Genomic DNA, 24,367 nt, shown 5'->3' on the forward strand with positions numbered 1-24,367 from the left:
AGACAGATTTAAATATAGGGGAGTGGGGGGAGGGGACGAGAGAACAGAAAAAGAGATGGGGTTGCAAGGATTTTCACCCATTTTCAAAAAATAAAGCAATATCTAAAACACGATACCTTTACGCCAATCTAAAGATATGAGTTCCACTGATAAATGGATAAAGTTTTAAAAAGAAATAGTTTAAAGATTCCACCGTTCCACCGTTCTGCATGCTGCTATATTTTACAGCTCTGAAAGAGAACAACTTTGAAAAGTGATAGGCTAAAGAGAAAATGCCAAAAACCAAAGAAAAGATCTGTTGCCTTCAAAAAACGGATGGTAACCGCATCACGAGCCACCAAGAATGGCAGGCAGCGTGCTTCTACAAGACACAATATTTACTGGGACCCACCAAAGAGCAATACATTCACAGCATATAAAGCAAACGTGGGCTGAAGTCAAGAAATAGTTTGCATAGATTTTCAGAAAGCCCACAGTTAGCAAATAATTGTCTTTTTAAAATATGTGGTGCTTTATCTGTGATTACACCAGAGGAAATGGAAATGAGCACAATACCTACTGTATTGGGAACTTTGCCAGAAATTCAGAGGCCCTCCACTGTTCAACAGGAAGCTGCCTTTAGTATGATCAACATAGGACATATGGTTGTGCCGGAAATAAAACACTCAACTGCGCTATTGTGACTTTTAAAACATGGGAACAGGTAATATTAGGGATGAGAAAGGTATGAGGGAGCAATATTATATCCCTTTTAATTCTTAAAGAGCATTCCGATAGGACAATCTGCGGGTTATGGAAACTAGTATAGCCCAACAATTAGTTTGTAAAGCCCACAGATTGTTCCGAGCACTGCATTCCAAGGCTACCAGCAGTGTGGGTGTACCAGCAGCCAATTCCCTGTGGCCACGCAGGTAGATTTATGTACTAATAATTTATTCATACTTATATGTACTATATAGTACCAAAGGCAGTGTGGGTTATATTAGGTTTTTAGACCCCCCCCCCTCTCAAGCTGAAGTGGGCATTATGGGACCGTAAACCTTGCTAAACACCCTTGCTGCACTCAGGCCCTTAACACCCGGTATGGCCTGCGGAGCTGGTCTATGAAGCTTAATTACGATCCAGCAAGGTATACATGGGTCTATCGGTCCCATTATCAACAAAAACTCACCTGGGAACCCAACAATTGCAGAGTAATATGTTTAGAGTCCAGTAACGGTAAGTGTTATACTTACAGCTAAAGAACACTTACCATATGACATAATCGTTGCGTGAGCATGACCAATGAGCTCTCCCACCCGAATAGCGAGTGATTGCAAAGCACCATATGAAAGCAGCGTGATGCCAAGGACTAGGATTAGGAATAGATTCAAACACAGCCGCAGAAGGCCCACGGATTACGTCGTTCCCATTTATTAAGGATTCTGGCAGGACACCTATGCTGGCTGAATCGGACAACAAAACGAGGACCTTAGAAACAAGAGGGGGAATTGAGGGGTAAAATGATCCTGTTAAAGACTAAAAAGCGAATGAAGAATTGGAAAAGGAAGGAAAAGGTTTTAGAAAAGTATGCCAACAAAAATGCAGAGGACAGAGGCAGGGACAGCGGGAGAGGGGGACAAGTGGGAGGACCCCCAAAACCATAGTAGAGAGAGAATACAAATAGCAACAAAGGGGACAAAGAATTGTAAACCAACAATCATAGACATGTGTTATTATAACTCCCACATTTCAAATCTGCATTAATGCACAACTACAAAATCGACAAAGCAATTTTGTCAAAAAAATCATCATAGAGGGAAGGAGTAAAACAAAAAAGACACCCTTCATGCTGTAATCTGATCATTCCAGCCATCATCAGTTGAGACCTTAGTGTGTTTGCTTAGTTGAAATCTTTCATCAACAGACATGTAACTTCTCTTACCTGGAAGAACAGTGTGGTCAGTTTCTGCTAAAACAATTGATTTGGGAATGCAACAATAAAGTGCCTGGAATTAGTTACACAAACTCTTCTGAAACCAACACTACTCACAATGGTGTCAATACCAATATGTACTTTTCAATCAAAATGACCTTTGAAGATTATACTGCCAAATGAAACACTAATAAAAGAATGAACCGCTGGTGTTGGTAAGGTAGACCACTTGTCAGCAGTTTGCTGGCCTGGTGTTGCAAATGATAACTAGATAGTTGCTCCTGGGCACTAACGAAGATCTCTCTCTACCCAGTGATCTGGGTCTGCTTGCATGCAGATGTGAATAAGGATCCCTACATTTCATTGGTTCCCCAGTACGCCGCAGGTGGTGGTTGCTTGATACAGAATGCAGTGTAACACAAAGTAGCCACATTTCAAAAGAAGCTAGATTTTCAAAGCAAGGGCATTCATAAATGTAGGTATATTGCCAGCAAATCTAACCACAGAAAAGTTCAACCCAAGCCGGCATCCAGAAGGCAGAGATGCTGCCATAGGAGGCTTTTGTTAAACTTATTTTATGGCGAATGATGGGATGACTAAAAAGAGAGTGAGGACTAAAAAGCTAAAATAAATCACTGACAATCTCTTAAGTATGAACACTGGAGAAACAGCGGGACTGAACTAGGCACTAGCAAAGCAGGAGGAGGAATGAGTAAGCATGACACTCAACACACCTGCTTTCAGCAGCTGGCACCCACCATAGGGTCAGTTACCTCTTCCGCCAATTCCCTTGCCTGTTCATAGCTGTAAATGGAGATTTTCTGTTAAACAGTTCATTTTCACAGCCATGTGATTGGTGGAACGGAAACTGCTTCCGTGGGAATGAACACATCTTCTTCTAGAATTCTAACTGTAACTACCCCCATATTCAACTTCTTCCCACAATGTTCCCGTGCTATCCCACCACAGCGGGAAGTGTTTCCTCTTACCTGGCACTGGTATTCGTGGTGGTAGTTAATCGGCAGGACTGCCACTGGTACTCTACGCAGATCAACCATGCTGACACCAAACACCACAGATGGGTGCCGCCTTCTTAATGACCATTGCACATTCTTGCGTAGCACCCACGAGATCGACACCTTAACACCTGTACTGGACAACCACATGGATGCCCTGGAAGAACGGAGGGCCAAAGAATAGGCCCTACACTAGGAAGTTACTACCTTGAAGCAGGAGGGCACTACCTTAAGAAGCATGATAACCAATTGTGCAGCATTTTCCCGAAACCCGAAACCACCCTCTGTCATTCAGGTACACTAACGATTGATGGAGACCGATGCAAGTTGACAAGACTTTTCATTACAGAAGCAGGTTAAAACACTGCATACATAAATATTCTATAAAACAGATAACATACATGATATGCATAGAAACTCAAAAATATATTCAATCAAATGTCTAAACCAACAATATTTGCAAAATGTGCCAACAGTACTTGATCCCTATTGCAAAGACCATAGAACGTACATTAAAATGCAAAGTACATAGCCCTTAAATGAATATCAAAAAACGTCTATTTTCCCAATCGTTAAACCAACAGGCCATACAAACAAGAAAAACGATCCATAAGCCAAAGCCATATTAAGGATTGCATGCAAGAAGCCTACACACAGGAAGTCATGAGACTTTGCTGTTTAAACCTCTGGTATCGGAGCTGTGCGGCAAGTCCTTAGGTTCAAAGCTCAATTTAAAAACTAAAGCAGAGCTTATGCCACATAAGAGGTATCTGCCTTCAAAAGGAACAAATATTGCACAAAATGCATCTGTCATAAGACAGGCAAAATTGTACGGTGTCTGATGGACGAATAAAGAGGGCAAAACATTACAAAGTGTAAGACATCCTCAGATTGGTGCCCACAGAAAGAGCAGCTGGAAGAATCTGGATAGCCCTTCCAACTTGCAGTAACTGCTCTGAACAGCAACACATTGAAACAGGCCCTAGTTACTGTCCCACGATCATGTAAATGAGCACCAGAGATGTGATGTGGCCACATGATATCCAGCAAGCTAATCACGGCTAAGTTCCTATTAGCAGCGACAAGCAGTGCCCTAGCTTCACGGTGCTCCGTAATGTTATACATGAAAGATTTTTCCAGACTCAATGCCTGTTCAGTGCTTAACAGATCGTTTGGCGGAAACAGTAAGGGAACGTTGGACTGAATCAAGGAACCATGGACATACTTGAGCCAAGGGATCCTGGTCCAACCTTCCGCCCCTTTGATAGCCCTAAGATTGTGCTGCATTAGGTCGCGTTTGCATCCGACCATACCTGTTAGCAGAAGAAAACAGGAGCCAAAAGCCAGTCATCCTCCAAAAACACAAGACCCAGTTCAGCATGGATGGAATAAATAGGGGCTGAACTGGGTAATCCCAACAGCTCTCTCAGAATCTTGTTCCCTCTTCTTTGGAGACCGGTTACCCCCTCAAAACCCATAAGCAGAAACCATAATTGGTGGCGGCCTCAGTTTGAGCCTTATATGCCTTTAAGATCATATGCAGAGGCTGGCCGGTGCACATGGCTTTGAAATGAGAAACCGCTCCCAAAGCTTGGCCCATGCGAATCTCTTGTTTACTTACATGGGCTTTTCCTGTGACAGAACGAGAGAACCAAATGTCCAAGTAATCAAATTCATTCACCCTAGGGATAACCACACCATTACCCAGCATTGGGTGCATTTCTATTGGCTTCCTGCCTGGGCCACATGTCGTGACTGCATATTTGGCCGTATTGATCTTTAAGTCAAGAGAATTCATAAATACAGTGTATTCCAAAATCAGCCTCTGAAGTGCATTCTAATGTGGGCTATCAATACGGTGTCATCGGCATAAGCCAATAAAAGCAATGCCCTATTGCCCACCATCGGGTAGTCCGCATCCGTTTCCACCAAGGCATGATGCAGTCTATTGATGTACAGTATGAATAAAACAGGGGCCAGTACACAACCCTGGTGCACCCCCAGCTTTACTTCAAAAAAAGGAAGTGCACTGGTCCGGGTCCCCGAAGCAGACACCTGCTCTGTTGCACTAGTATATACGTCTAAGTATGTCTACGATCTCCATAGGCTCGTTCATGGGCCTGAGCAGCTCCCTCAGCTTTGTTCGACTGACCTTATCCAAGGTGGTGCTCAGGTCCATGAAGGCCAAAAAAGGACTGTCTCCCCTCTCACAAAGACAGACTTGGCCAATAAAATATATGAATTCATGGCCTGTTCCGCAGGGATTACCGAGATTTACTCGAATCCAGAATTTTCCAAGGAGAAAAAACGAAAGTTATTTTACAAAAAATTACTTTCGGTTTTCTCTCCCCCAGACATTTCGGACTACCCCCTTACTTACCTGTGGGCGGCACACCTCCTTGTGTGCCACCGTCTCCTGCATCCCTTTGCAACACCAGTTCCCTTTGCTTGCATGGATGGGAACCGGCGATGCAGGGTCCTCTTTTTTTAAAAAAACTTTATTGTGACAGGTGCGGGGGACACCCTTGCTGACATTACAATGAACAAGGGTGCGGGGGACACCCCCACAACATTTGTTCACTGTAATGTCACTGAATGGTGGATTTGGTCGAAATGTTCAGCCATACGTAATTTTCGTACGGCTGAAATTTGGCCACATCTCCCATTCAGGTTTTATTTCTCGATTTAATGTACGGATTCCCTTCCGTAGTACCCACTCCAGGCCTAAATCTAGCGGAATGTCTGACAGACTATTGCTTGAAGAAATCCACTGCTCTAGATGACCTAGCAGGACTCACCCAAAGATCAAGATCATGAAGGATATGTCCAATAGGGATATCGGTCTGTAGGCCATTGGAGGTACCCGTTTGGCCTTTTTAATGATGGGAAAGAGGATGGCTATTGTCCAAGAAGGAGGCAGCTTCCCAGTTGTCAATTTCGCTTAAAAAATATGGCTGAACAAAACTACCCATAGCTCTTCGCGGACTTGGAAAAAGGTCTGCGGGAACGGCATCAGGACCAGTTGCATGATTATGAGATTGGTTGCGGACAGCTGTTAGCACCTCCTTCCAGGAAAAGGAAGGGGAGGTGCCCCGGTTATATGTTTCCTCAGACTCTGGCGGGACGTAATACAGAGAAGAAAAATGCTCAACCCAAGCCATGGCCTGTACATGGGATTCAGTTCCTTATCTTGTAATCTTGTATTTGGGGCCCTGAGCTACAAAATCCCAAAAGTTCCTAGCATCATTTGCCTCAATTGCCCTCAACAAGGAGTCTCCAGCCTCTTCTTCTAATTCCCTTTTCCTATGGCCAAGAGCTGTACGATACTCCGCTCGAGCCTTCATCACTGCACCTTTAGATCTTTCTGGAGAATGCAAGATGGATAAAAGAGCTTGCTTAGAAGCTCTGCAGTGTTCACTGAACTAACCTTTACGTGCCAGCTCCTTATCAGTGAATTGCCTCTGAACGAAATGTGACCCTGCGCCTATAAGCTCAAGGAAGTTTACTACTAACTCAGAGGGGATAGAGTCTGACTTCAATATGGTTAACATCCGCTCAGACCACAGAGGACCCAGGCTTTAGTAAAAAGTGACAGGATTTTGTAACCATGATGCGTTCCTTTTTCACCCTGTGCAGCTCTCCTGTGACAAGTGCAAGATCGGGTTTATTTTAAGCAACTTGGCTGGAAATGCCCTGGCCTGGCATGTACCTTTTGTGTTGACTTAGAATCTGATTCTGGACTCCTTTGACAAGTTTGGGAAGACATTTCTGGATACATGCCAGTCTCCCGCACAGACTTGCAGTGCACAGACCAGAGACTCAAGAAATTGGCCTCTGGGATAATACAGAGTACACTTTTTGGTGTGGGATAAGGGACGAATATAAGGATGAGCTGGTTCACATTCCAGAAGCTCCTACCTTACAAGCTTTGATTGATCAAGTCATCTCCATTGATCATCAATTACATGAATGATGCCAGCATGACAGAAAACTTGAGAACAAGCTTCCACAGAAACAGATTCCGATTTTGCCTCCAGTTTCCAATGTGGGATCAGAAGCTACCGGCAGACAAATACAACTGTGAGTCTTACGTGGACCCCGTACTAAGGAAGAAAAGAAGAGAAGAAGACTAAACCATCTCAACCTCTGTTGGTTAGGCAGTGGACATTTCGTGGGAACTTGCTCTGTATACCCTTCCAAACCACTGGGAAACTAACAGGCATGTTGTCTGGAAGGAAGGGCTCAACAGGAACAGTGCCCAACCTTCCTTGCCTTGTCTCTTCTGTTAACCAACACATTTCTTCAGCATTGGTATTTGCCTTGACAGTGCAATCAAGGTGGGAATCCAGAGAAGATAGATTGACCACTACCGTCCTCATCCGTTCCGGAGCCTCTCAAATAATGCGGATGCCTATTCTGCTCTTGCCCCTAAGATACCTATGAAGAAGAAAGACCATGTCGCCCATATTCAGGTCATTGGTGGGGCTCCTCTTGCTTCCAGACCCATTATCCAACAAACCACAACGATCACAGTAAGTATCAGCCATCATACAGAGAAGATAGCATTCAATGCAATCAGAAAACCAGCATATCCAATAGTCCTGTGATTTCCGTCGTTCATGCACCCCCATCCTCATGTCAATTGGGCTACTCGGACCTTGTTGTTCTCTTCGCATTTCTGTACTAGGTGCTGCTGCTCAGTCCCTGCACCCATGCCCACTTAATCAGACAAGTTTGAAGAGGTTTAGCCACATTTGGTAAATAGTCAATCTCTGTCAAGAACTCTGCATCTGTTGCCAGGAATCCAAATCAGTGTTTGCTACTCCAAAGGATATACCGTTACCTCCGCATAGACCTTTTGATTGTGAGATACGTTTGCCACTGGGTAAAACAATTCCACATGGCCGGATCTACTCACTATCTCTAAGGAGAAGGAAGAACGAGTAGCAATGGTTCATGCATGGTTATGCTCACCTGCCAACTGATAGCCCGCATCTGCTCTGTAAAGAAAAACCTTTTCATTGGGATCAGGCAGCTAAAGGCTCGCTCCTTGCCTTGAAGAAAGCCTTTATGGCTGCTCCGGTGCTCCAACACCTGAACTGAACCAACCGTTCACTTGCCAAACGGATGCTTTGGGCGCAGCCACAGTAGCCATATTATTGCAATGGAACAGTACAGCTCAGCAGGAACAACCTCTAGCTTATTTTTCTCATAATCCTACTCCATGTGAAGGAAATGATGGTGTAGTTGAAAAGAAACTACCCGCCAATAAGGATTCATTTGCAGAATGACGTCAATGGTGTCGTCACCTACAAGGGGAGGGATTCCCCAGTGGAAGTGCGGATGGATCACAGAAATCTCCAATATCTGCGATCTTTAACTTGCATGAATAGTCATCAAGTCTGTTTTTCTATTCTCAATTTGACTTCACCCTTTCCTATATCCCAGGATCTGAGAATTTCAGGGCGGATACTCTCTCACACTCCTTAGAACCAGAGCATCAACTGGAAGACGATCAGACACCATTGATTCCTCTGACGCACCACTTTCTCAATGCTCTTGTTCCCTATATGCAAGAAGTGTGATGGACAAACTTGCAGGACACTACCATTCCCACATTACTCAAAAAGCCTGGCGTGTCCCAACGAGAAGGGCTGATGTATCGTCTGAACAGAGTAAGACCTCAGAAAAGCTGTATTGCCGGGATCTTGATTCTCGTCTGGCTGGTCACCGAGGTATTCCGTCTGTGATTTCATTGATTTCCCATCAATTCTGAGACCCGGCTTGTCAACTTAAGTAACAGAATACGATTCCTCTGGCCTGGCATGTGATTGGTCAAAGACACCTCATTGAAAACCTGTGGACCAGTTATAACCACTGGAAGTACCGTCTTGCCCCGGGCATACCATAGCCACTGGTTTGACTGTGGATCTTCCCCATCACAAGCGATGATCTGCATCATTGTGTTGTTGACTGCTTCAGCAAGCCCACTCATTTCATCCTCCTGGTTTCTTTTCCTACCTCCACCCATATGGCTTGTGACTTAATTTATCAGCTACGTGGACTACCTGAAAAGATCATTTACAACAGAGAAGCACAATTTGTGTCTCAATTTTGTGCTGCAGTGTGTAAGCATCTGGGCATACAATGAACCTTTAGTTCGGACTTTCATCACCAAACCTGCCCGACAGAACAGACCAATCCCTGGAGCATATCGACATTGTTATGCAAATACCATTCAGTGCAACTGGTGTGAGGACTTGGACCTGGCCAAAGTCGTCTACAACAACTCTGAGCACTCCTCTAATGGCCATACTCCTTTTTGTTGCGCGTACAGGGCACACCTCCGATGGTTACACTACGCGGGGCCAATTGATCAGGACGGTAAAGGTGTGCTCATGGCCTGAAGGGAAGGCTCCAGCAAGTTCATCAATTGGCCCCTATTTTACTCCAGACAAACCAAAGGATTGCGCTTATAGAACAAGATCACCCAAATCCACCTTTCACCTTGGACACAAAGTATGACTGTCCTCCAGGAATATGCAGCTTTGCAATCTCCCATTAAAGTGATCTCTAAGCTATCTGGGCCCCCATCAGCTGATTGCTCCCTTTTAACCCGCAGCCGATGGCCTGCAACTCCCTGCTACTTGGCGAATCCATCCAGGCTTTCATGCTTCCCTCCTGAAGTGATACGTGCCTGGTCCATATTCCTGAACCAAAAGACCTGCCTCTGTTTTGATTAACTGTGAAGAGCAATGTAAAGTTAATACCAACTTTGACCACATATACAAATATTGGAGATTCCAGTGCCTTATCTACTGGAAGCGCTACCCAGTCTGCAATCGTACTTGGGAAGCCGCCACCCGGCTGCATGACCCCCAATTGATTCCACGGTTATTCTGGTGTTTCCCTTGGAGACTGCAGGCACCAGCATTTCCTGGAGGAGGGGCAGACTCTTATGCCGTTTGGGCATCGTTTCCTCTTAATTGGTGCTGGAATTCGCTGTGGTGCTTCCTTGGCAGCACTGCCACCGGCCCTCTCTGTGGATTGATACTGCGGACGGGCTGCTACGGATGGGCACCGCCATCTTGCCGCCCACACGGGAGAGTCTGGCTGCCCTCCGCGCATGTGCACTTGTGAGATGCCATGCTTGTTGCCTGGGGAACACAGCTTTGAGGCTAAGCCTCGATCTGATGCCATTGCTCTCATGTAAGGAACTCAGCTGAGCTCTCATGGTGTTCTCATCTTCAGTTGTGCCAAGCTCCCTGCTACGACTGCCTTTCCTCCTGACCACCAGTCTCCCACTCTCTGGAGTTCCTCCCTGAGCCTGTCTCTTGTTCTTGGTTCGTGACGCCTGGTCTACTCTCTGTTCCCTCTTTTCCCTTCTCCTTGTAAGCCTATGCCTTCCATTTCTCTTCAGGCTGTTCCCCGTATTCAGTTTTTATTTCTTCAATTTTTCTGTTCAGTTAGTTTATTCGGAATAAAAATCCATCAAACATTATACAAGTCATAAACATAGCATATACAATTGAACATCAGTGCGATTAATACAATTAAGGTCAATTTAAGTAAGATAAAATGAATAAAATGCAATCTGCATAATTTATCCAATAAAATTGGATACAATCACCATAATTAATCCGACATATTGTTTCCAGATATTCGGTTCTCCTGCCATCATTATTCTCGGTGCCCTGTTCAGTTCCTCTGGTACTGAACAGGGCACCAATAACAATAGGGTTCTGTTCAGCGATTTGAGGATCTTGCACCGACCTACCACCACGTGATTATTTGTGCTGGATGTTTGTGATCAGTTTCTACTAGCACCTAGCGCAACTTGCGCTTGCGTGATCTCAAAATCACATGGCCTAGTAAGATCGTTTGTCTGTGTCCTCCTTGCGTCCCCCTCCCTTGCCTTGGCGTGCCTTGAAACACTTGTTTATAGGCGCAATATAAATGCCTTATCATATCATAACTGCTTCTCAAGGTATCATTGTGGAGTCTTCAGGCACCACACGAATCCGAGAAACAAGTACACCGCACCTGCGGACACACACCTTAACAGGTGTCTCTGAAATATGTGTGGCATACCCTTTCCATCCGAGCGAACCATCGTTGAACCAATTTTGGTGAGCCTAACAATACAATACGATCTTGCTACTACCGGCTCAGGTAGCTGTTGACGGGCAAGGCCGCATGAAAGGAGGACAGACACCAGCGTAAGGAGATACGTCTACTTTATTTAATGAACAGGAACTAACTGTTGAAACTACCTTCGGCACCTCCCTCCATACACGTCACTTAACCACTTGACAAACTCCCATGGCACTGTCTTAAAGGGACAGCGTCGGATAACAACACCCCCGGACAAATGTCCTTATGCACTCGGGTTCCAGAACTCAATGGTTTCTCTTAACATTCTTCAACAAGTCTCGGTGGCTTCTTAATGGTCCTTTGCAGTCGTCTTTGTGTATCTTGGGACAGTCCCACATCGACACGAAGGAGGACCGCGGTGATGAGAGCAGCGGGATCGCTAGCTCGCGCGGGTAGGCGCACAGTGGGATCACCGGTGTGCACCTAAGGAAGACCGCTGGTGTGTGGAAGTGTTCCTCGTCACCAAATGTTGACGGGCAAGGCCGCCTGAAAGGAGGACAGACACCAGCGTAAGGAAATACATCTACTTTATTTAATGAACAGTAACTAACTGCTGAAACTCCCTTCGGCACCTCCCTCCATACACGTCACTTAACCATGTGACGAACTCCCGTGGCACTGTCTCAAAGGGACAGTGTTGGGTAACAGTAGCCTTGCGTGAAAGAGGCCACTTGAAGCTAAAACAATTCTTTCCTGTACAACTTGGACTGCTGGCCTTTTCAGAACCTTGAAGTTCTGCTGTGCAGCGTTCAAAAAAGGTCTGTCTATGTAGTTAAATACTCTCTTGCATAATAAAATCTAGTTCAGTACCATTTGGCACTTCATCTATGACCGATCCCTTACTCCAGGGCTCCAGATAAGAATTTGAAGTGGGAATATTTTACTCTCCATTTTTTAAAGTTGGGAGCAGAATTATTTTTGGGAGAGTAAAAACGTAAGTCAAAATCCGAATGAAAGTATTTTATATGCGAATAAAAATGTGTTTTAAATGGAAAACCGAAATGTTTTTGCAATATTCATTTCTTTGCACCTAGTTATTCCGACACATTAAAAGGTACATGTTTACTTGTTCCGCTGAGGCAGTAATAATAGCAGTTTCCTCCAGTGACACTACTGCACCGCGGGTCCAAACATATCCATGGAGCTGTGTGGGTGAAAGAGGGAATAAGGGATTTTTTGTTGGGATTATTTCTACTCCCTATTTTTATTTTTTGGCAGTATTTGCCTATTTTTAGGGAGTAAAGGTGGCTGATACACCGCTTATCTGTAGTGCTGCCTTACCCCCTTCGCTTCATCTTGCCCACCACTTTCCTCCTCCGTGCACATTCACCTCTGACCCATAAGCAATAGACTGCATAAGACACTGGCAATTTTGGGCCATGCACCTGGTGGGCTGATCTGGAAACCCTAAGCATATTTCAGCTGACCAGGGTCCACACCGCGTTGGAAGGACTGACCACATGTTGAGTCCAACTCGCAACCAACTTCCGTTCTACTCAGTAGACCTTACCTATATCACCAGTGCTGCCAAGTAGGGCATAACCCTAAAGCTATTGGACATCTCTGGAGCTAGAACATTAGCCGGCCTCACGTGCTCCATGCCAAAATAAGAGCATGCATCCCGCCTCACTATGCTTCCATGTGCCCATGCTTCTGCACCACTCCCTTTCAACCTTCCCTTTACTCTTCTCACCACAGACCATGGTCTGGAAACCTGTGCATGAGCGCTATACAACAGATATCATGCAAACATGCCTCATCACCATGGAGACGACTATGATCAGTGTTGGAAATGGACAAAATGTATGGGGATCTCCCTCCCCTCCTCCCGTTTTCATACACGTGCGGACTGGGGGGCGGATTGTCAGTGGTGTGGGCGGGACTACGGGGTGGAGCTAGTTGTCAATTAATGTGGGTGCCCTGAATATAGGATGCTGGCTGCTTTGCATAAAAAAAAAGTGCATTTATAGAACATAAGAAGGGTCCCAATTTGCCAAACATGTCTGTGATAGTCATTCAAATGTGCATTCCTTCTGAGCATGCAATGCACATATTTGGTATGATGCTCATTTCATCTGTCAGAATAGTCACCATGATAGTAAAATGTGTGCAAAGCACGAGACATGTATACAGCTTTGGAATGGCTCTTTGAGTTTGGGCTTTCCTGGCGAGCAAGGAGGCGTTTCAGATGCAGTTTGAGATTCCAGTGTGAGGATCAGGGAAGGGGAGAGGGTAGGCAGAGGTAAAAGGGAAAGGCAGGGAGTGGGAGATCAAGGCTGGGAGAAGGGGGTGCAAGTTTGGCAGAGGGAAGAGAAGATAAGCGCAGGGAAGAGGGGGAATGTGAGCTGATGACAGGGGGCTCCCTTTTAATGACCTCACAGGATGAAAGTCTGAGCAGGTCGTGCCTGGATTTATAAAGGTTGCGCGCAGAGTTCTGCGGCAGCACTGCGATATCTTGCAATGTTACATATGCCAACCTGTCGCTAACTGTCTCCCTCTTTGCCTCTTCCTAGCTTGTGGCCAGTGGCCAGTTTCGGGTGGTGAAGGAGCCCCGGGGATTCATCAAGCTGCTGCAATGGGTGAGTAACCCAGGACTGCGCCGAGCCTCCTGCTCGGACCAGGGCACGGTTTAGAGGCATGAGGTCTTTCAGTGCAATCGACATGCACCCACACTCATAATGCACCGAAGTGAACTGAGCTTAAAAAACTGTGTCTCAGAATATAAGATGCACACAGAAACAGAAATGTTAACATTGTACTGATGCAGTTCACCAAAAAAGGAACAGAATGCCAGCCACCAGGCATGCAACCCTATGGAGCTAATCAAAGTTCGAGGGGCGGGGCTTCCGCATAGAGCTTTTGGTCAGTCTGAGAGATGAAAGAAGCGTTTTCTGAAACCGGCGGCTTTAAAGTGTGACTGTGCTCATGCAGAAAAATGTATTTGCACAAACGCAGCAAAGCTTTAAAGCTGCTAGTTTCAAGAAAGAAAAAAAGGGTCCAGACACTGTTGAGCTGTGGATCACAATTTATGGTATGCCAATGATCAATACTAAATTAAACAGCAAGCAATTGACATACCCTACTGGATTGAAAAGTGGTCAATTGCCATGACTGAAAAAATTCCAACAGTAACTCATTGGACAACACGCCCCAATGTTTCGCCCACCTGGGCTTTGTCTAGGTAATAAACAAGGATTATTGATGCATGTACACATTTAGTAGTTACTAATGATGTCAACAAATCAAAGACACGCTTGCAATTTGCTGTGTCTCATCCTGTATCACAGATACAATGTTACAGTCTTTCGTATTACTGCAAAGGATTCAGTAAACATGTACATTATGGTGCCAAACTTGGACAAGTTCCCAATTCTTATAAATCCCACTTTCTTCACTAATGACCATCACACTTGCTCCTCCATTGTTGCCCTGAAGAGCATTGTATGTGAAGATAATTATCTGGTATGTAGAAAGAGGAGGGAGAACATGGGGAAAGGGGGAAGGAAAGGAAAGGAAATCATTACTACAATTATGGCTATATTCTCAAAATGACAAATGTTGGAGTTGTTTAAACCATCAAGGATCCTTTAAGCATATGATTTTTGAGTGTCATTATCTTGAAACATATTAGAAAAAGATTGGAGAAATCCTTAGTAACATCTTCCAAACACAGGTAACTATTTCTGTGGATGTTTTATTTCAAGGTAGTGAACTGATCCAACCCATGATTGATAAAAAATGAAGGTTATTTGTTTGCTTTTTTCCTTGCCATTGCCATCCAGACTATTACATCAAAGTGGAAAACCTTTCAGGACATACATTTTAAAATGTGGTGGAATTCAGTTTGTAATATTCATAGGATGGAAAAGTGCAATGACGTTTCTACACTCTTATTGCAGAAATATCAATTAAAATGGCAATCTTTTCTAGTAATCTTGAATAATGAAATACCTAGCTAAAGATTAGAGAACAGGATTAGGCCTTACTAGTTTTTACTTTTGTCCTATACCACTCCACTTCCTACCCTCCCTATGTGTATGTTAATCCGGTAAGTCTTGTTTTGTCCATATGTATTATCTTACAAATATGATATATAACTATTAGATTATTAAAACTGCATTCTATGCATTAGAATATAATACTATACTAATTATACAAGGTTTTATTGTTACTCAATAAAATGTTAAATTAACGTTCTATTATATAGCCATGTGTGGCATGTAATATGGCATCTGCTGTTTTCAAATTGTACATGGAACTTATATATCGAATGGAGTCAATAAAATACTTAAATATACAATCATGGCTATCAAAGCCCAAAAGACAAATGTGTATGTATTTCCATGTTTGTAAAAGAAATGACAAAGACTCATACACCGTTTAACTAACATGTAAGTTAAAGTCCAGGGATTTGGGCTTGACTGTGACTTTAAAATCCTAGCTCAACTTAACCTGGACCACTAATTATAAAGAGATACCCATGGAGTTGGGTTCAAACTGTTGTCATGGATTGTTATTCCGGCCCATGTTACCATAAAGAAAGCCATATTAATGCAAAGAGTTGGGTTTGGACCTACATTCGATCATTTGGAAATCATCATGCCGCCCTATTCCAAGTCGGATATCATCTTATTAGGGTGCAGTCCAATGGTAACGGACACGTAGCCCCAATCACAACCGGATCCTCTCACTATTCAGTCACCATTGCTAATTGCCAGATCCATTATCTCAGCATGAAGTACAGCGAGAGACAGCGGTAACAGTACCTCTAAGAATATTTCCATGCCGGTGTAGTTTCAAGAGAGGCTTCCCTCACGTCCCTGCACACATCAGCCCCCTCCCCGCGGTTGCGAGCCAAGCTATAGCAAGGTTATATGTTCTTTCACATCTGAGGGCGAGGCAGTGATGTGCCCACTTGATTTTTGTTAGGCAGAGACGTGAGAGAAGCCTTTTCTGAAACTTGCAGTGCCCGTAGCAGTGCCAAAGGGGGTTGCATGTTAGCTCATTATGCATGCATGCATGTGTGCAAGGAGCGTGTATGCAATGCATGTGTGAATGAGTGAGTGTGTGTGAATGAGCGTATGATGTATGGGGTCTGGGGACACATGTAAATGAGTGAGTGTATGGTGAATGAGATGTTCAAATGAGTGAATGTGCAATTGTGTTTGTGTGTGTGGGGGGGTGCTTATGTGTAATGCTGGGACGCTACCATTTGATACTTGGGACCCACGCCAGACAACCCTTGGGGTAGAACACTGGGGGCGGAGCCTCCATGTTCGCCCTGGACAGTTTCTGAAATGGCCCCCTCCCATTACCAGGTAGCCCCCACCGCAATGTAGTTTCTTTGCGACAGGGCTGGACTGGCCCATAGGGAACTCTGGAGATTTCCCGGTGGGCCTCTGCACCCTGGGCCTCTTTTGTGTGGTATTTCCAAATGTTCTCATAGGAAATGCATTGGGCTTGCTGAAAATGTGTCATATGGGGCCACTTTGAACTTTATTTCCAGGGCCTCTTTTGGTCCCCAGTAATTATTTCCAGGGCCTCTTTTAGTTCCCAGTCCACCCCTGTTTGCGACCCTGCCAGCCATCACATAAAGAAAGATGTGATGGCAGCGCAACCCTCACTAGCGCGCACACACTGTGGCCAAAGCTAAAGTCAGTACTGTGCAAAGGCTTCTCGCCACATTCTCTGCTCTTTATATTAACTGCTCAGCAGTCTGTATGTAACGTTATCATTTTAAGACATGTATTCTGTCATCGGGTTTCAGAACACTTGGCAGCTTGTGTTCTTCTGTCCTTGTTCTCTCAGTCTCATCTTCACAGTGGCTTCCGGTTCCCTTCCTTGGCCAGTTTCCATAGCAACCGCCTCGATGACACATAGCGCAGCTAGCACTGCCTGTACATGTCAACAACCCGCCTTGGAGTGTGACATGAAATGCGGGAATCGGTGTCCTTCATAAGAGTGTGCCATCGACCCTGAGGCCCCGTGACACTTTGGGACGACACCGCCACACTGTCATGTTTTTAGCCATTACTTCCAACGAGTCCCGGGGAAACAGATGCACAACTCTTGAGAAAGAGGCAGGACAAGCCAAGAACAGGAGTGCCTCTCGCTGGACGAAATAACACGAGGCGCCAGTAGCTCCAGGTGTGCCTCGAGTCGGGGATGCCCCCCACCCCCTGCAATGACGGCCCACACCCACGGAAGACCTACCCATGGACTTCACAGCCATTAAGCCGCGGCCCTGGCAGCTTTGGGGGTGGGAGGGGAATTGATCGCTCCCACCCCAATCACAGAAAAAGCAACCGCAGTACAACAGTCCCACCCAGGGAAAAGGCAACAAGAGTACTGCACGCCTCCCTCAGACAGACAACAATTACAGCACAAATGACAGCAGTGCAAGCGTCCCTCACACAGAGAACAGTTACAGCACAAATAAAAACAGTGCAAGCTTCCCTCACACAGAGAACAGTTCCAGCACAAATAACAGCAGTTAAAGCTTCCCTCACAGAGAGAACAGTTACAGCACAAATAACAGCAGTGCAAGCTTCCCTCTCAGAGACAGTAGGTACAGCAGAAATGACAGCAGTGCAAGCTTCCCTCTCTGAGAGAGTAGGTACAGCACAAACGACAGCAGTGCAAGCCTCCCTCACAGACGGAACAGTTACAGCACAAATAACAGCAGTGCAAGCTTCCCTCACACAGAGAACAGTTCCAGCACAAATAACAGCAGTTAAAGCTTCCCTCACAGAGAGAACAGTTACAGCACAAATAACAGCAGTGCAAGCTTCCCTCTCAGAGACAGTAGGTACAGCAGAAATGACAGCAGTGCAAGCTTCCTTCTCTGAGAGAGTAGGTACAGCACAAACGACAGCAGTGCAAGCCTCCCTCACAGACGGAACAGTTACAGCACAAATAAAAACAGTGCAAGCTTCCCTCACACAGAGAACAGTTCCAGCACAAATAACAGCAGTTAAAGCTTCCCTCACAGAGAGAACAGTTACAGCACAAATAACAGCAGTGCAAGCTTTCCTCTCAGAGACAGTAGGTACAGCAGAAATGACAGCAGTACAAGCTTCCTTCACAGAGAGAACTGTTACAGCCCAAATAACAGCAGTGCAAGCTTCCCTCACACAGAGAACAGTTAAAGTACAAATAACAGCAGTGCACGCTTCCCTAACAGAACAATTATAGCACAAATGGTTTATAGTCATAATGTCGAACAGACAAAAATGTCGAAAAAAAAATGTCGAAAATAATAATGTCGACATCCTATACTTATAATGTAAAAAGTCATTTTTTCGAAAAAAAAATGTCGACATTTTTTTTTGTTGACATTATGACTATAAACCCTTAAAACTATCAACACCTCACCCAACACCCCCCTGCCACCCCCCCCACACCCCCCAACCACCCTTTCACCCCTCATACTCAACACATACCAATTATTTATTTATTTATTTATTTATTCAATAATTAAATAAATAAAAATTGTATTTACTATGGGGGGGTCCCCCCCCAACCCCCCCTCACCCAACACCCCCCTGCCGCCCCCCCACACCCCCCCAACCACCCTTTCACCCCTCATACTCAACACATACCAATTATTTATTTATTTATTTATTTATTTATTTATTTATTCAATAATTAAATAAATAAAAATTGTATTTACTATGGGGGGGGGTCCCCCCCAACCCCCCCTCACCCAACACCCCCCTGCCGCCCCCCCCACACCCCCCCAACCACCCTTTCACCCCTCATACTCAACACATACCAATTATTTATTTATTTATTTATTTATTCAATAATTAAATAAATAAAAATTGTATTTACTATGGGGGGGTCCCCCCCCAACCCCCCTCACCCAACACCCCCCTGCCACCCCCCCACACCCCCCCAACCACCCCTCATACTCAACACATCATATATATATTTATTTATTTAATTATGCATACACTAAATTAATGTCGAAAAAATATCGAATAATGTCGACATTTTTGTTTGTCGACATTATTGTTTTTCGACATTAATTTGTCGACATTTTGACTGTCGACATTATTGATGTCGACATTATGACTGCACACCAGCACAAATAACAGAAGACGCCAAGGAAGCCAGCAGCTAACAGACACCAACAAAAACCGTGAGTGTGACATGGGTGGGGAGTAGACCAATCACTCCAGAAAACCCCTGCCACTCTATCTTACTTCCCAATAAGATAGAGTGCCATAATATTAGCATGCCCACACTTAGATAGAACTGTGAATACTAGCATGTCCACACTTACATAGAACTGTGAATACTAGCACGTCCACACTTAGATAGAATTGTGAACATTAGCCTGCGTAGCATCTAGATGGAATTGTGAATGCTAGCATGTCCACACTTAGATAGAGCTGTGAATACTAGCATGTCCACACTTAGATAGAACTGTGAATACTAGCATGTCCACACTTAGATAGAACTGTGAATGTTAGCATGTCCACACTTAGACAAAACTGGGAACATTAGCCTGCGTCGCATCTAGATGGAATTGTGAATACTTGCATGTCCACACTTAGATAGAATTGTGAACATTAGCCTGTGTCGTGTCTAGATGGAATTGTGAATGTTAGCATGTCCACACTTAGATAGAACTGTGAATACTAGCATGTCCACACTAAGATAGAACTGTGAAAATTAACCTGCGTCGCGTCTAGATGGAATTGTGAATGTTAGCATGTCCACACTTAGATAGAACTGTGAATACTAGCATGTCCACACTTAGACAGAACTGGGAACATTAGCCTGCGTCGCATCTAGATGGAATTGTGAATGGTAGCATGTCCACACTTAGATAGAACTGGGAACATTAGCCTGCATCGCATCTAGATGGAATTGTGAATGTTAGCATGTCCACACTTAGATAGAACTGGGAACATTAGCCTGCGTCGCATCTAGATGGAATAGTGAATGTTAGCATGTCCACACTTAGATAGAACTGGGAACATTAGCCTGCATCGCATCTAGATGGAATTGTGAATGTTAGCATGTCAACACTTAGATAGAACTGTGAATACTAGCATGTCCACACTTAGATAGAACTGCGAACATTAGCCTACGTTGCGTTTGGATAGATTTGTGAAGTTAGCATGTCTGCACTTAGATAGAACCGTCAATACTCGCATGTCCACATCTGGATAGAATTGTGAAAACTAGCCTGCGTCGCATCTAGATGGAATTGTGAATGTTAGCATGTCATTGGCAGATGCACTGGCCACTAGAGTCTAAATGGAGGACAAGGGGAGCTATCAGAGAGCATGTTAGAGGCGGGGACTAGAGGAGTATGGAACCTGTATGCCAGTCAGACCCAGATCAGGACAGAGCCGCAACAGGGGAGACTACGCTTCAATTCAGGATAGAGACGCAAACTAACCAACCCTACTAACAATTTCCCTTTCTGCATACACCTCTCAAACTCCAAACCAAACACAACCAAAACCTACAGCACAACAAACCGCACAAACTTCACTACATTGCAACAACAAAACAAAAACACATATAGCCTTGCACAACAGTACACGACGACTACCGGCTGCAAACACCCCAGGCCCAGCCAACGGACCCACCGGGCTGAGGCCGCCAACAGCACATCACTGCTCTCTTGCACTTTTCCTGCTTCCTCCCACTAACTCAACCTCCCCTCCTCTTTCAGAACCGCCAGAGCGCCAAGGGACCACTACGGTGGTGATAGTGCGCAGTACAAATGTCCTTTAACATTAACATTAACATTAACAGAAGTGCAAGCTTCCCTCTCAGAGAGTAGTAACAGCACACATGACAGCAGTACAAGCTTCCCTCACAGAGAAAACTGTTAGAACACAAATAACAGCAGTGCAAGCTTCCCTCACAGAAAGAACCGTTACAGTACAAATAACAGCAGTACAAGCTTCCCTCACAGAGAGAACAGTTACAGCACAAATAACAGCACTGCAAGCTTCCCTCTCGGAGAGAGTAGGTACAGCACAAATGAAAGCAGTGCAAGCTTCCCACATACAGAGAACTGTTACAGCAGAAAAAACAGCAGTGCAAGCTTCCCTCTCTGAGAGAACAGTTACAGCACAAATAACAGCAGTGCAAACTTCTTTAACAGAGAGAACAGTTACAGCACAAATAACAGCAGTGCAAGCTTCCCTCACAGAGAAAACTGTTAGAACACAAATAACAGCAGTGCAAGCTTCCCTCACAGAAAGAACCGTTACAGTACAAATAACAGCAGTACAAGCTTCCCTCACAGAGAGAACAGTTACAGCACAAATAACAGCACTGCAAGCTTCCCTCTCGGAGAGAGTAGGTACAGCACAAATGAAAGCAGTGCAAGCTTCCCACATACAGAGAACTGTTACAGCAGAAAAAACAGCAGTGCAAGCTTCCCTCTCTGAGAGAACAGTTACAGCACAAATAACAGCAGTGCAAACTTCTTTAACAGAGAGAACAGTTACAGCACATATATCAGCAGTGCAAGCGTCCCTCTCAGAGAGAGTAGGTACAGCACACATGACAGCAGTGCACGCTTCCCTCACAGAGAGAACTGTTACAGCACAAATAACAGCAGTGCAAGTTTCCCTCACAGAGGGAACAGTTACAGCACAAATAACAGCAGTGCAAGCTTCCCTCTCGGAGAAAGTAGGTACAACACAAATGACAGCAGTGCAAGCTTCCCTCACAGAGAGAACCGTTACAGCACAAATAACAGCAGTGCAAGCTTCCCTCACAGAGAGAACTGTTACAGCACAAATAACAGCAGTGCAAGCTTCCCTCACAGAGGGAACAGTTACAACACAAATAACAGCAGTGCAAGCTTCCCTCACAGAGAGAACAGTTACAGCACAAATAACAGCACTGCAAGCTTCCCTCACAGAGGGAACAGTTACAACACAAATAACAGCAGTGCAAGCTTCCCTCTCGGAGAAAGTAGGTACAGCACAAATGACAGCAGTGCAAGCTTCCCTCACAGAGAGAACCGTTACAGCACAAATAACAGCAGTGCAAGCTTCCCTCACAGAGAGAACCGTTGCAGCACAAATAACAGCAGTGCAATCTTTACTGGATCACACACCGTAAATCTTGTGTCTCTGTGTCTCTCCTCCATTTCTCATTCTTCCTGGTGGCTTCTGTTTTTCACATTCCCTCTTTCCCTCCCATTGTCTTATACTACTGCCTCTGCATTTTTCTTTCCTGCCTTCTACCCCCGAGTCAGTCTCTTCCCTTATTTCTGTCAATCCCTCTTCGCTTATTGAAGAACTTCTCCCTGTCTCTAATTCCCTATCCTTCCATTGTCCCCCATTTTTACCCCTACTTTTACCTTTCTCTTTCCTGCCCTCACGCCACTATCTAGTTCTATCCCCCTCTCACCTTAATGATCACTTCCTACCTCTCTCACTGTCAGACAGCCTACCTCTCTCTTCTCTTTCCTACTTGTCTCATCTTCTTTCCACTTCTTTCGTCTCTCATTCTACCTGTCTCTAATCGTTATTATCACTTCCTATCCCTCCCTCTTTTCTTTCCTACTTGTCCCTTCTTCTTTCCTCCTCTTTCCTCTTCTTCCGTCTCCCATTCTACCCGTCATCCCCCGTCTTCGTTTTTCCTTCATGTCTGTCTCATTGTCTCTACTGCTTCCCTTCTCTTCGTGGTGTTATACGTCTACCCCTACACATCTGCCCAGTGGTGCAACTCTCTTCCTTCTCCCCTCTATCCCTCAATCCTCTCTCCTCAATCGTGTTTCTTCGGCACTTGATGCCCCCTGTATGGCACCCCAATGCGGACTGCACCTTGCAGTGCCACCCATCACACGAATGGAGGGATTGCTCACAGCCATCGTTGACCGTATCCGCAGTACCAAGTGCCTGCAGTATCTTTCATCTTGTGAGCTCACGGCCGCTGACCACTGCCATAGAAACAGAGCTGAACCTGGCGTCCTGGGCAGTCATTGGAAGTCTGCAGCCGGCACATCAGTTAATACTTGCCCTCATTAGAAGTGAGGGGGTTCCATTTACATACAAAGCTGACTGACTGCCTGCCATAGAATAACACAATGGAAAAGTGAACCCTAATTTCCATAAATGATAGCTCCCTTTTCTGCATCACGCCATGCATCAAAACTTGATGCATATCTGCAAGTAACAATGACTAAGGGAAAGTGATTGCATCACATATGTATGTATAGCCCAGGAGAGAGGCAAACGACATCTCGATTTGGACCACATCAGACCCGAGATGATCAGGCAGTGCAGGCTTTCAGGTTTCCATCAGTTTGAGTTCTGGTATTTGTAGTCCTACCTTTATAGCCGAAAAATAAAACGACACAAAGTGTACAGAAAACAAAATGTGACAGCTTGACGTGTGTTTCTGTATAATTTGTGAACTCATATTGTAAATATACAACAATGTAAATGGGTTGGCTATGAGTTCCCCTTCCTCCAGACTACTAGCCTATTTGGGACAGACAGGATGGGGGGACCAGCAAGCATTTTTTGTCCAGTCTAAAATGGGACAATATTGAAACCCAGGTACATGTCTTCCTACCCCTTCACTCCTGCTCCCCAAATTCACTTGCTTTGGGCAGACCACCCCTTTCCTGTGGCATCACTTTTGGTTCAGTGAAAGACTGCCCCCCCCCACCCCGAATGTCGCCCCCCCAACCCCCAGTGCCCCAAGCCAGAAATACCAGCAGTCGGCATTCATGCCCACAGCACTACTTTAGTCCTGGCAAGATATCTCTGCAGAAGATATTGTATTTTGATGCAAAACTAAAGTTGCAACGGGTGTATGTGAAACCTGTAGCTGTGCAACCAGAAAATGTGGGCTCACAGCCAGGCCTCCCTCTTTGCTCAATCTATGTGATCCTGGGCAAATCACTCTTCCTAAATGGGTTTTATTTTCATTGGCTGCCAAAATTGGCATTGCCTGGAAATGATTCTGCCAAGTGTGCAATACACACGAAATGCCTCACTCACATGTATTTTAATAGGTTGTCGCTTCATATATAATACAAATAATATTGATCATTTGTAGGGTGAACACAATAGGCCAAATGCTCCCTTATATGTTATAGTGCCTTTCACCATAATTATGGTCCCAACCCGCTTTTGGTTAAATGAGGTGGGGGTGACCGGATTCCATACATTCGGGATCATTTGGCATGTGGTATTATGCATGTGTGCATTTCAGCCATTAAGGTTATGCAAGAGTGGCCAAGACCCTGCTAGTCACCCATGTCTAAATGTAGTGTGTATGCCCGCAG

The 24,367-nt window shown here is 44.9% G+C and overlaps 1 protein-coding gene across 1 annotated transcript in view; it reads left to right on the forward strand.

The window, feature by feature from the left end:
- SYP (synaptophysin) overlaps positions 1 to 24,367 on the forward strand; it is a 249,977-nt gene that overhangs the window by 28,333 nt on the left and 197,277 nt on the right. Inside the window, exon 2 of the mRNA XM_069645272.1 lies at positions 13,599 to 13,664. Coding sequence (XP_069501373.1) covers positions 13,599 to 13,664 — 66 coding nt within the window. The remainder of the gene's footprint in view (positions 1 to 13,598; positions 13,665 to 24,367) is intronic.

Source organism: Ambystoma mexicanum, chromosome 2p (genome assembly GCF_040938575.1).
Source record: "Ambystoma mexicanum isolate Mex_15411 chromosome 2p, UKY_AmexF1_1, whole genome shotgun sequence".
Classification (NCBI taxonomy): domain Eukaryota; kingdom Metazoa; phylum Chordata; class Amphibia; order Caudata; family Ambystomatidae; genus Ambystoma; species Ambystoma mexicanum.